This window comes from Carettochelys insculpta, chromosome 32 (assembly GCF_033958435.1).
Source record: "Carettochelys insculpta isolate YL-2023 chromosome 32, ASM3395843v1, whole genome shotgun sequence".
NCBI lineage: Eukaryota > Metazoa > Chordata > Testudines > Carettochelyidae > Carettochelys > Carettochelys insculpta.
In genome coordinates this window covers 4,402,394-4,414,134 of record NC_134168.1, presented here as the reverse complement: position 1 = coordinate 4,414,134, position 11,741 = coordinate 4,402,394, and the positions used below count along the sequence as shown (strand labels likewise).

Sequence of the window (11,741 nt, the reverse complement as noted above, 5' to 3'; positions counted from 1 at the left end):
CCTCGGCCAGCAGGGGGCGCCGTGGGGCACAGAGGGGCGGGTGCTGCTTACACCAGCCTCGCCCAGCAGGGGGGCGCCGTGGGGCACGGAATGGGCTCTGGTTACTCCAGCCTCGGCCGGCAGGGGGGGCCGTGGGGCAGGGCGCGACCTGGGGGGCCCCGACAGTAACACACATCCCGAGTGCCCCAGCCGTAAAACGTGTATTGCCTGGAAACAGCGGCCGCGTCACAACTCGGGCACGAGCCGAACCGGGGACCCCCCCCCGTCACCGCCGCCCGCCACGCGCTCCGCCCAGCCCCCGCTGCCCCCCAAACCCCACCCCCAAACCCGCCGCCGAGCTCAGCTTCTCCGTGCGACTCTGGGGCCCCCGCTGAGCTCGGGGGGGGGCACCCCCCAGCCACCCCGAAACCAGCCTCCCTGCACCCCATGGCTCAGTACCCGACGAGCCGAACCGGGGACCCCCCCCCGTCACCGCCACCCGCCACGCGCTCCGTCCAGCCCCCGCTGCCCCCCAAACCCCACCCCCAAACCCGCCGCCGAGCTCAGCTCCTCCGTGCGACTCTGGGGCCCCTGCTGAGCTCGGGGGGGGGGCACCCCCCAGCCACCCCGAAACCAGCCTCCCTGCACCCCACGGCTCAGTACCCGACGAGCCGAACCGGGGACCCCCCCCCGTCACCGCCGCCCGCCACGCGCTCCGTCCAGCCCCCGCTGCCCCCCAAACCCCACCCCCAAACCCGCCGCCGAGCTCAGCTCCTCCGTGCGACTCTGGGGCCCCCGCTGAGCTCAGGGGGGGCACCCTGAAACCAGCCTCCCTGCACCCCACGGCTCAGTGCCCGACGAGGCGAGCCGGGGGGGGCTGCCCCGCTTCACCCCCAAACTCAGCCCCGAGGGTGCCCACAGCTGGGGGCCCTTCCCACGGCAGCCCCCCCTCCCCGGAGCCTCTCGCCCCCTGGGGGTCGCCCCGTTCCCCGCGCCCCGGTGCCCCCGGCGTGGGCTCAGCTCCGGGGCAGAACGCAGAGGCAGGCCACGGCCTGGGGGTAGCTGCCGGGCTCCAGGTAGTAGGTGCCGGGCCGGCCCTGGCAGGGGCGCCGGTAGAAGACGCGGACGCTGGCGTGGAGGGGCACCGAGTTGCCGCGCCGGTCGGGGCCGTGTGGGGGGCTCAGGGAGACGCAATGGGGCTGCCGGCACACGGCCTGCCAGAGGCAGCGGGGAAAGCGGGTGCTGTCGCAGTCCTGCCTGGGGAGAGAGCCAGAGGGGCGCCGTCAGGGGGGGCTGGCGAGCGGGGGGCAAGGTACTGGGTAATGGGGAGCGGGGGGGGGCCAGGGTGTTGCGGTTCAGGGGCTGGGTGGTGGGGTGCAGGGGGCTGGGTACCAGGGTGTTGGGGGTGAGTATTGGGGTGCCAGTTATCAGGGTGCAGGGGCTGGGTGGTGGGGTGCAGGGGGCTGGGTACCAGCGTGTTGGGGCTGAGTATTGGGGTGCCAGTTATCAGGGTGCAGGGGCTGGGTGGTGGGGTGCAGGGGGCTGGGTACCAGGGTGTTGAGGCTGAGTATTGGGGTACCAGTTATCAGGGTGCAGGGGCTTGGTGGTGGGGTACAGAGTGGCTGGGTACCAGGGTGTTGGGGCTGAGTATTGGGGTGCCAGTTATCAGGGTGCAGGGGCTGGGTGGTGGGGTGCAGGGGGCTGGGTACCAGGGTGTTGAGGCTGAGTATTGGGGTGCCAGTTATCAGGGTGCAGGGGCTGGGTGGTGGGGTACAGAGTGGCTGGGTACCAGGGTGTTGAGGCTGAGTATTGGGGTGCCAGTTATCAGGGTGCAGGGGCTCGGTGGTGGGGTACAGAGTGGCTGGGTACCAGGGTGTTGGGGCTGAGTATTGGGGTGCCAGTTATCAGGGTGCAGGGGCTGGGTGGTGGGGTGAAGGGGGCTGGGTACCAGCGTGTTGGGGCTGAGTATTGGGGTGCCAGTTATCAGGGTGCAGGGGCTGGGTGGTGGGGTGCAGGGGGCTGGGTACCAGGGTGTTGAGGCTGAGTATTGGGGTGCCAGTTATCAGGGTGCAGGGGCTGGGTGGTGGGGTACAGAGTGGCTGGGTACCAGGGTGTTGGGGCTGAGTATTGGGGTGCCAGTTATCAGGGTGCAGGGGATGGTTGGTGGGGTGCAGGTGGCTGGGTACCAGGGTGTTGGGGCTGAGTATTGGGGTGCAGGTTATCAGGGTGCAGGGGTTGGGTGGTGGGGTGCAGGGGGCTGGGTACCAGGGTGTTAAGGCTGAGTATTGGGGTGCCAGTTATCAGGGTGCAGGGCTGGGTATCAGGGTGTGGGACTGGGTATTGGGTGGAGGGGCTGGGTGTTGGGGTGCAGAGGGGCTGGGTATGAGGGTGTTGGGGCTGAGTATTGAGGTACAGGGGCTGGGTGTTGGGGTGCAGGGGCTGGGTGTCGGGGTGCCGGTTATCAGGATGTGGGGTACTGGGGTGCAGGGCTAGGTAACGGTGGAGATGGGTATCGGGTACAGGGGTGGGTATTGGGGTGTTGGGCTGCAGGGACTGGGTCTTAGGGTGCAAGGTATCGGCGTGTGTGGTATCAGGGTGCAGGGCTTGATATTGGGGTCCAGGGGCTGAGTATTGGGGGCAGGTTATTGGGGTGCAGGAGTGGGTATAGGGGTGTGGGGTATAAGGGTACTGGCAGGGGTATCATGGGTGAGGGGCGTGGGCCTGGGGATCGGGGTGCAGGGTATCAGGGTGAAGGTGTGGGGGATTGGGGTGCAGGGTGTTAGGGTGCTGGAGGGGGGCTGGGGATCAGGGTGCAGGATATCAGGGTGAAGGTGCGGGGGATCGGGGTGCTGGCAGGGGGATCGGGGTGCAGGGGGATCGGGGGATTGGGGTGAGGGGGCTGGGAATCAGGGTGCAGGGTATGGGGGTGCTGGCAGGGGGCTGGGGATCGGGGTGCAGGATATCAGGGTGAAGGTGCGGGGGATCAGGGTGCTGGCAGGGGGGATCGGGGCATGGGGCTGGGGATCGGGGTACGGGGATCAGGATGAAGGTGCAGGGGCTGGGGATCGGGGTGCAGGAAGGAGGCTGGGGATCAGGGTGCAGGATATCAGGGTGAAGGTGCAGGGGATCAGGGTGCTGGCAGGGGGGATCGGGGCATGGGGCTGGGGATCGGGATACAGGGGATCAGGATGAAGGTGCAGGGGGATCGGGGGATTGGGGTGAGGGGCTGGAATCAGGGTGCAGGGTATGGGGGTGCTGGCAGGGGGCTGGGGATCGGGGTGCAGGATATCAGGGTGAAGGTGCAGGGGATCAGGGTGCTGGCAGGGGGGATCGGGGCATGGGGCTGGGGATCGGGATACAGGGGATCAGGATGAAGGTGCAGGGGGATCGGGGGATTGGGGTGAGGGGCTGGGAATCAGGGTGCAGGGTATGAGGGTGCAGGAAGGAGGCTGGGGATCGGGGTGGTGGCAGGGGGATCGGGGCATGGGGCTGGGGATCGGGGTGCAGGAAGGAGGCTGGGGATCAGGGTGCAGGATATCAGGGTGAAGGTGCGGGGGATCGGGGTGCTGGCAGGGGGTTCGGGGCATGGGGCTGGGGATCGGGGTACAGGGGATCAGGATGAAGGTGCAGGGGCTGGGGATCGGGGTGCAGGAAGGAGGCTGGGGATCGGGGTGCAGGGGGATCGGGGTGAGGGGCTCGGAATCAGGGTGCAGGGTATTGGGGTGCTGGCAGGGGGCTGGGGATCAGGGTGCAGGATATCAGGGTGAAGGTGTGGGGCATCGGGGCGACTCACCAGTACGTCCAGGGCGAGACGGCGCGGGTGTTAAGGGGCCCATGGAGGTGGCCTTGGCGGAGGGACCCCATCGCCCCCGGGTCCTTGCTCAGCTGCAGCCCGGCCTGGGCCAGTTCCGGCTCCCCACAGCAGTGGGTCTCCCCCACGCACCACTCAGCCTGCGCCAGGGCCACCCCCCACAGCAGCAGCAGCAGCAGCAGCTTGGCCTGGGGGGGAGAGAGCCCGTTGGGTGAGGGGGGAACCGCTGCCTCCCCACTCTGCCCCCCCCAGCGAACAGAGCCAGGACTTGAGCCCCCCGCGTCTCCCCGCAGGCCCCTGGCTCCCAGGCCTGACCGCTGCGGAGGGACCCAGGTGTCCGGGCGCTTACCAGCCGCATCCCAGCCATGCCGCTCTCCTGCTGTCCTGGCATCTGCCCGCCCGCCACGGCCCTTTTATTGCCAGCGAATTTCCATCGGAACAGCTCATGCAAATCTTTTTCCAATGCTCGAGGGACACCCTGCTCGGGGCGGGACAATTTCCACAACCCTCCGTACCCGGCGTGGGGCGGAGGCCGGGCTGCAGCTGGGGGGGCACCGGCAGGCCTGGGGGCCAGGGCCTGTGACTCCAGGTCGCCCTGCCTGGGGGGCAGGCAGCAGCTGTCTCTGGGCGCAATCAATCACCAGCTGCAGGAGTCCTGGGCTGCACTCAGCATCTTGCCCTCACGGGGAGGCAGAGACCAGCCCAGGTCCCCCGACAGGCCGGCGCAGGGCTCAGACTGGGGCTCTCCGTGCTTCAGGGGGTCACGTTAGTGAGACACAGGCACAGAGACCTCATTCTTCCCCTGCCACCAGCCCCCACTGCCCTCCTGCAGAGAGCCCAGGAGTCCTGGCGCCCGGCCCCTGCTCTGCCCACCAGCCCCCACTGCCCCCCCAGAGCCGGGGAGAACCCAGGAGTCCTGGCGCCCGGCCCTGCTCTAACCACCAGCCCCCACTGCCCCCCCCAGAGCCGGGGAGAACCCAGGAGTCCTGGCTCCCGCCCCTGCTCTAACCACCAGCCCCCACTGCCCCCCCCAGAGCCGGGGAGAACCCAGGAGTCCTGGCGCCCGGCCCCTGCTCTGCCCACCAGCCCCCACTGCCCCCCCAGAGCCAGGGAGAACCCAGGAGTCCTGACCCCTCCCCCTGCTCTAACCACCAGCCCCCACTGCCCCCCCAGAGCTGGGGAGAACCCAGGAGTCCTGGCTCCTGGCCCCTGCTCTAACCACCAGCCCCCACTGCCCTCCTGGAGAGAGCCCAGGAGTCCTGGCTCCCGGCCCCTGCTCTAACCACCAGCCCCCACTGCCCTCCTGGAGAGAGCCCAGGAGTCCTGGCGCCCGGCCCCCTGCTCTGCCCACCAGCCCCCACTGCCCCCCCCAGAGCCGGGGAGAACCCAGGAGTCCTGGCGCCCGGCCCCTGCTCTGCCCACCAGCCCCCACTGCCCCCCCCAGAGCCGGGGAGAACCCAGGAGTCCTGGCGCCCGGCCCCCTGCTCTGCCCACCAGCCCCCACTGCCCCCCCCAGAGCCGGGGAGAACCCAGGAGTCCTGGCTCCCGGCCCCTGCTCTAACCACCAGCCCCCACTGCCCCCCCAGAGCCGGGGAGAACCCAGGAGTCCTGGCGCCCGGCCCCTGCTCTGCCCACCAGCCCCCACTGCCCCCCCCAGAGCCGGGGAGAACCCAGGAGTCCTGGCGCCCGGCCCCCTGCTCTGCCCACCAGCCCCCACTGCCCCCCCCAGAGCCGGGGAGAACCCAGGAGTCCTGGCGCCCGGCCCCTGCTCTAACCACCAGCCCCCACTGCCCTCCCAGAGCCGGGGAGAACCCAGGAGTCCTGGCGCCCGGCCCCTGCTCTAACCACCAGCCCCCACTGCCCCCCCCAGAGCCGGGGAGAACCCAGGAGTCCTGGCTCCCGGCCCCTGCTCTGCCCACCAGCCCCCACTGCCCCCCCCAGAGCCGGGGAGAACCCAGGAGTCCTGGCGCCCGGCCCCTGCTCTAACCACCAGCCCCCACTGCCCCCCCAGAGCCGGGGAGAACCCAGGAGTCCTGGCGCCCGGCCCCTGCTCTAACCACCAGCCCCCACTGCCCCCCCCAGAGCCGGGGAGAACCCAGGAGTCCTGGCGCCCGGCCCCTGCTCTAACCACCAGCCCCCACTGCCCCCCCAGAGCCGGGGAGAACCCAGGAGTCCTGGCGCCCAGCTGCCACTGACCCACCCTGCAGCTGGAGATTAACCTTTTACCTGGGCTCTGATAAGGGCAGTATCTCTCCCAAGTGCAGGGCGAGAGCTGATGGGGTCCTCCTTGGCTCTGCCCTGTCCCTGCCCCACTGCAGCCCCTGCGGCCTGGTTCCTGCCCCACTGCAGCCCCTGAGGCCCAGCCCCTGCCCCATTGCAGCCCCTCCCCCCCCAACCCCATAGATGGCCCCCCATGCCGCCCCACACGGTGCCTGTTTGTGTTGCCATGGCAGAGCCATGTTGTGGGCTGGGAGCCGGGCGGCTGCCGGCGGGTTCACTCCCCAGAATCACATGCAAATCTGGCTGCCCACAGAAACCTGCTGCCAAACAACGCCGGCGTTCCCCGGGCACCGGCCGCCCAGCCCCACGGCGGGCCCCGACTGCCCTGCCAGCGGGCCGGGAGCCAGGACTCCTGGGTTCTCCCCGGCTCTGGGGGGGCAGTGGGGGCTGGTGGTTAGAGCAGGGCCGGGAGCCAGGACTCCTGGGTTCTCCCCGGCTCTGGGGGGGCAGTGGGGGCTGGTGGTTAGAGCAGGGGCCGGGAGCCAGGACTCCTGGGTTCTCCCCGGCTCTGGGGGGGCAGTGGGGGCTGGTGGTTAGAGCAGGGGCCGGGAGCCAGGACTCCTGGGTTCTCCCCGGCTATGGGGGGGCAGTGGGGGCTGGTGGTTAGAGCAGGGGGCTGGGAGCCAGGACTCCTGGGTGCTCCCCGGCTCTGGAGGGGCAGTGGGGGCTGGTGGTTAGAGCAGGGGGCTGGGAGCCAGGACTCCTGGGTTCTCCCCAGCTATGGGGGGGCAGTGGGGGCTGGTGGTTAGAGCAGGGGCCGGGAGCCAGGACTCCTGGGTTCTCCCCGGCTCTGGGGGGGCAGTGGGGGCTGGTGGTTAGAGCAGGGGGCTGGGAGCCAGGACTCCTGGGTTCTCCCCGGCTCTGGGGGGGCAGTGGGGGCTGGTGGTTAGAGCAGGGGGCTGGGAGCCAGGACTCCTGGGTTCTCCCCGGCTCTGGGGGGGCAGTGGGGGCTGGTGGTTAGAGCAGGGGCCGGGAGCCAGGACTCCTGGGTTCTCCCCGGCTCTGGGGGGGCAGTGGGGGCTGGTGGTTAGAGCAGGGGGCCGGGAGCCAGGACTCCTGGGTTCTCCCCGGCTCTGGGGGGGCAGTGGGGGCTGGTGGGTAGAGCAGGGGGCCGGGAGCCAGGACTCCTGGGTTCTCCCTGGCTATGGGGGGGCAGTGGGGGCTGGTGGTTAGAGCAGGGGGCTGGGAGCCAGGACTCCTGGGTTCTCCCCGGCTCTGGGGGGGCAGTGGGGGCTGGTGGTTATAGCAGGGGGCTGGGAGCCAGGACTGTTGGGCTCCATTCCCCTGCCCCCTGCGTGCCTCAGTTTCCCCAGTGCCTTGTGGCGGTGGTGGGGCTCCTTGTGCATGAGGCACTGAGCAGCCCCCTGGGTAAATCAGCAGTGGGGCCCCAGCCTGGTGCATGGCCAGGAGGGGGGCGCCCAGATGCCTGAGTTCACTCCAGCTTGGGGGGGGCAGGAGGGAGCAGTGGTTGAGGGGGGGGGGGGACAGACAGTCCCTTCCCCTCCCCCCACAGGCCCAATCCAGCCAGAGCAGGCAGCGCACGTCTGCTGGGGTGGGGCGACAGTCTGGTCCCCTCCAGGTGCCACCTTTGTTGGGGTCCCAGCTGTGCCCTGCCTGCCCCCCACTGCCAGCTGCAGAGGGGCTGGCCTAGGGCCCCACCCTCCAAAGAACTCCACTGGTGGGGGAGGCCTGGTGGTGCCCCCTCCTCTGTGCCACCTCTGTGCCACCCCCATCCATCCCCACACACCGTATCTATCTATCCATCCATCCCCACACACTGTATCTATCTATCTATCTATCTATCTATCTATCCATCCCCACACACTGTATCTATCTATCCATCCATCCCCACACACCGTATCTATCTATCCATCCCCACACACCGTATCTATCCATCCCCACACACCGTATCTATCTATCCATCCATCCCCACACACCGTATCTATCTATCCATCCCCACACACCGTATCTATCTATCTATCTATCTATCTATCCATCCCCACACACCGTATCTATCTATCCATCCATCCCCACACATATCTATCTATCTATCCCCACACACCGTATCTATCTATCTATCTATCCATCCCCACACACCGTATCTATCTATCCATCCATCCCCACACACTGTATCTATCTATCCATCCCCACACACTGTACCTATCCATCCCCACACACCGTATCTATCTATCCATCCATCCCCACACACCGTCTCTATCTATCCATCCCCACACACCGTATCTATCTATCTATCTATCTATCTATCCATCCCCACACACCGTATCTATCTATCTATCCATCCATCCCCACACACCGTATCTATCTATTTATCTATCTATCTATCCATCCCCACACACCGTATCTATCTATCTATCTATCGATCCCCACACACCGTATCTATCTATCCATCCATCCCCACACACCGTATCTATCTATCTATCTATCTATCTGTGATGGGGTTCAGGGGTCCCCCTGCACTGCACCCCGTCCGCTGGCAGGAGAGAATCTCACTCAGCAGGTACAACAGCAGGTTTATTAGGCAACAGATGTCCAGTTTCTCACAGAAACAACAGCCTAGCAGCCAGAGACAGTCCTTCCAACCCGTCCTGGGGGGAAGACCCCGAGGGGGGCCCCTCTGGGGTGTAGCTTTCCCCCTCCTCCGGCTGGCTGCCTCCCAGCTCTCCCTTCTCCTCCCCTCTAACTGCCGCCCCCGATTCAAAACCCAGCTCAGCTCCTCCCTGCTCTTTGTTTAGGCAGAGGTGTTATTTGCCAGTTGTAGCCCCAGGGTCATCCTTAGCCACTGGGAGCTGCTGCTTGCCTCAGACATCCAGCCTGACTCACACATACACCCCCCACTCCATCACATCATCCATCCCCACACACCGTATCTATCTATCCATCCCCACACACCGTATCTATCTATCTATCTATCTATCCATCGATCCCCACACACCGTATCTATCTATCCATCCCCACACACTGTACCTATCCATCCCCACACACCGTATCTATCTATCTATCTATCTATCTATCCATCGATCCCCACACACCATATCTATCTATCCATCCCCACACACCGTATCTATCTATCCATCCCCACACACCGTATCTATCTATCTATCTATCTATCTATCCATCCCCACACACCATATCTATCTATCTATCCATCAATCCCCACACACCGTATCTATCTATCCATCCCCACACACCGTATCTATCTATCTATCTATCTATCCATCCCCACACACCATATCTATCTATCCCCACACACCGTATCTATCTATTTATCTATCCATCCCCACACACTGTACCTATCCATCCCCACACACCGTATCTATCTATCTATCTATCTATCTATCTATCCCCACACACCATATCTATCTATCCCCACACACCGTATCTATCTATCTATCTATCTATCCATCCCCACACACCGTACCTATCCGTCCCCACACCCCGTACCTATCCATCCCCACACACCGTATCTATCTATCTATCTATCCATCCCCACACACCATATCTATCTATCTATCCCCACACACCGTATCTATCTATCTATCTATCCATCCCCACACACTGTACCTATCCATCCCCACACACCGTATCTATCTATCTATCTATCTATCCATCTATCCATCGATCCCCACACACCATATCTATCTATCCATCCCCACACACCGTATCTATCTATCTATCTATCCATCCCCACACACCGTACCTATCCATCCCCACACATTGTATCTATGTATCTATCCATCCATCCCCACACACCGTATCTATCTATCCCCATACACGCTATCTATCTATCTATCTATCCCCACACATCGTATCTATGTATCTATCCATCCATCCCCACACACCGTATCTATCTATCCCCATACACCCTATCTATCTATGTATCCATCCCCACACACCGTATCTATCTATCTATCTATATATCTATCTATCCATCCCCATACACCGTATCTATCTATCTATATATCTATCTATCCATCCCCATACACCGTATCTATCCATCCATCCATCCCCACACACTGTATCTATCTATCTATCTCTCCCCATACACCGTATCTATCCATCCATCCATCCCCACACACCGTATCTATCTATCTATCTATATATCTATCTATCCCCATACACCGTATCTATCTATCTATCTATCTATCTATCTCTCCCCATACACCGTATCTATCCATCCATCCATCCCCACACACCGTATCTATCTATCTATCTATCTATCTATCTAATCCCCATACACCAAGCTGTGGGTTTGGAATTTGCAGATGAATTGTAGCTCAGCAATTTCTCTTTGGAGTCTGGTCCTGAAATGTCTTTGCTCCAGGATAGCTACTTTTAACTCTGCTCCTGTGTGGCCCGGGAGGCTGAAGTCCTCTCCTACGGGTGTTTGTATATCGCCATTTCTGATGTCTGATTTGTGCGCGTTTATTCTTTTCCGTAGACTGTCCAGTCTGGCCGATGTCTATAGCAGAGGGGCATTGCTGGCACATGATGGCATAAATTATATTGGTAGCTGTGCAGCTGAATGAACCCACGCTGGTGTGGCTGATCCGGTTAGGTCCTGTAATGGTGTTGCTGGTGTAGATATGTGGGCAGAGCTGGCAGCGAGGTTTGTTGCATGGAGGGGTCCCTGAGTTAGAGCGACTGCGGTGCGGTGTATAGTTGCTGGTGAGGATTTGCTTCAGGTTGGCAGGTTGTCTGTGGGCGAGGACTGGTCTGCCTCCCAAGGCCTGTGACAGTGGGGGATCATTGTCCGGGGTGGGTTGTAGATCCCTGATGCTGCGCTGTAGAGGTTTTAGCCGAGGACTGGAGGTGATGGCTAGTGGTGTTCTGTTGGGTTCTCTCTTGGGACAATTCATCTGCAAATTCGACGCCCTCAGCTCTGGCTTAAACAAAGGCTGCGAATGGCTGGCTCAATACAGAAGCAGCTTCCCCTCCCTTGGGGTTCACACCTCCAGATCAGCTGCTGGCAGTGAGCCCCACTCTCGCTGACTGAGCTCACCTCGTTATCCCCAGCCCGGCTCTGGCTTGTTTATACCTGGCCCTGCAGATTTCCAAGACCAGCATCTGATGAAGTGAGTCTGTGATCACGGAAGCTCATGCTCAGAACTTTTCTGTTAGTCTCTAAGGTGCCACGGGACCCTTCGTGGCTGTCTGTCTGTCTGTCCGTCTGGCTGTCCGTCCGTCTGGCTGGCCGGCTGCTGCCGGGTCTGCGCACAAAGCTGTGCCGCCCGGGGGCCGGCTGGGGCCCAGCACCGCGCTGGATTTTGGCCCTTCCCCGCTGGGTTTCGGGGCCGGCCCCTTTCCCTTGGGGTCGCAGCGCTGGATTCCCCGGCCGCTGTGCGCGCAATTCGGGGCCAGCGCCCGGTCCCCGCCGGGGGCAGCTGGCGGAGGGCTGGACCTGGGGGGTTGCCAGATTCCAGCTGGCCCCGGTTCCCCCCAGCGGCTCTCCCTCGGCTGCGCCCCATTGCCGGGGCGAGGGTCCCACTTGGGGGGGCTCTTCGCTGTGGGTGTGAGTCGGGGGGGTCTCCGCGCCCCATCCCTGGGGGGAGGGTCCCGCTTGGGGGGGCTCTTCGCCGTGGGTGCGAGTCAGGGGGTCTCTGTGCCCCATCCCTGGGGGGAGGGTCCCGCTTGGGGGGGCTCTTTGCTGCGG

General features: G+C 63.8%; 1 protein-coding gene across 1 annotated transcript; it reads right to left on the bottom strand.

Annotated features, from left to right (window-relative positions):
- Window positions 1–744: 744 nt before the first annotated feature.
- IL25 (interleukin 25) lies at window positions 745–11,718 on the bottom strand. Its single transcript, XM_074982664.1, has 3 exons — window positions 11,127–11,718; window positions 3,773–3,978; window positions 745–1,236 (listed from the first exon to the last, which is right to left on the bottom strand). The coding sequence occupies exons 1-3, from the start codon at window positions 11,697–11,699 to the stop codon at window positions 996–998; spliced, it is 1,020 nt and encodes a 339-aa protein (XP_074838765.1). The 5' UTR covers window positions 11,700–11,718; the 3' UTR covers window positions 745–995.
- Between the last annotated feature and the right edge of the window lie 23 nt (window positions 11,719–11,741).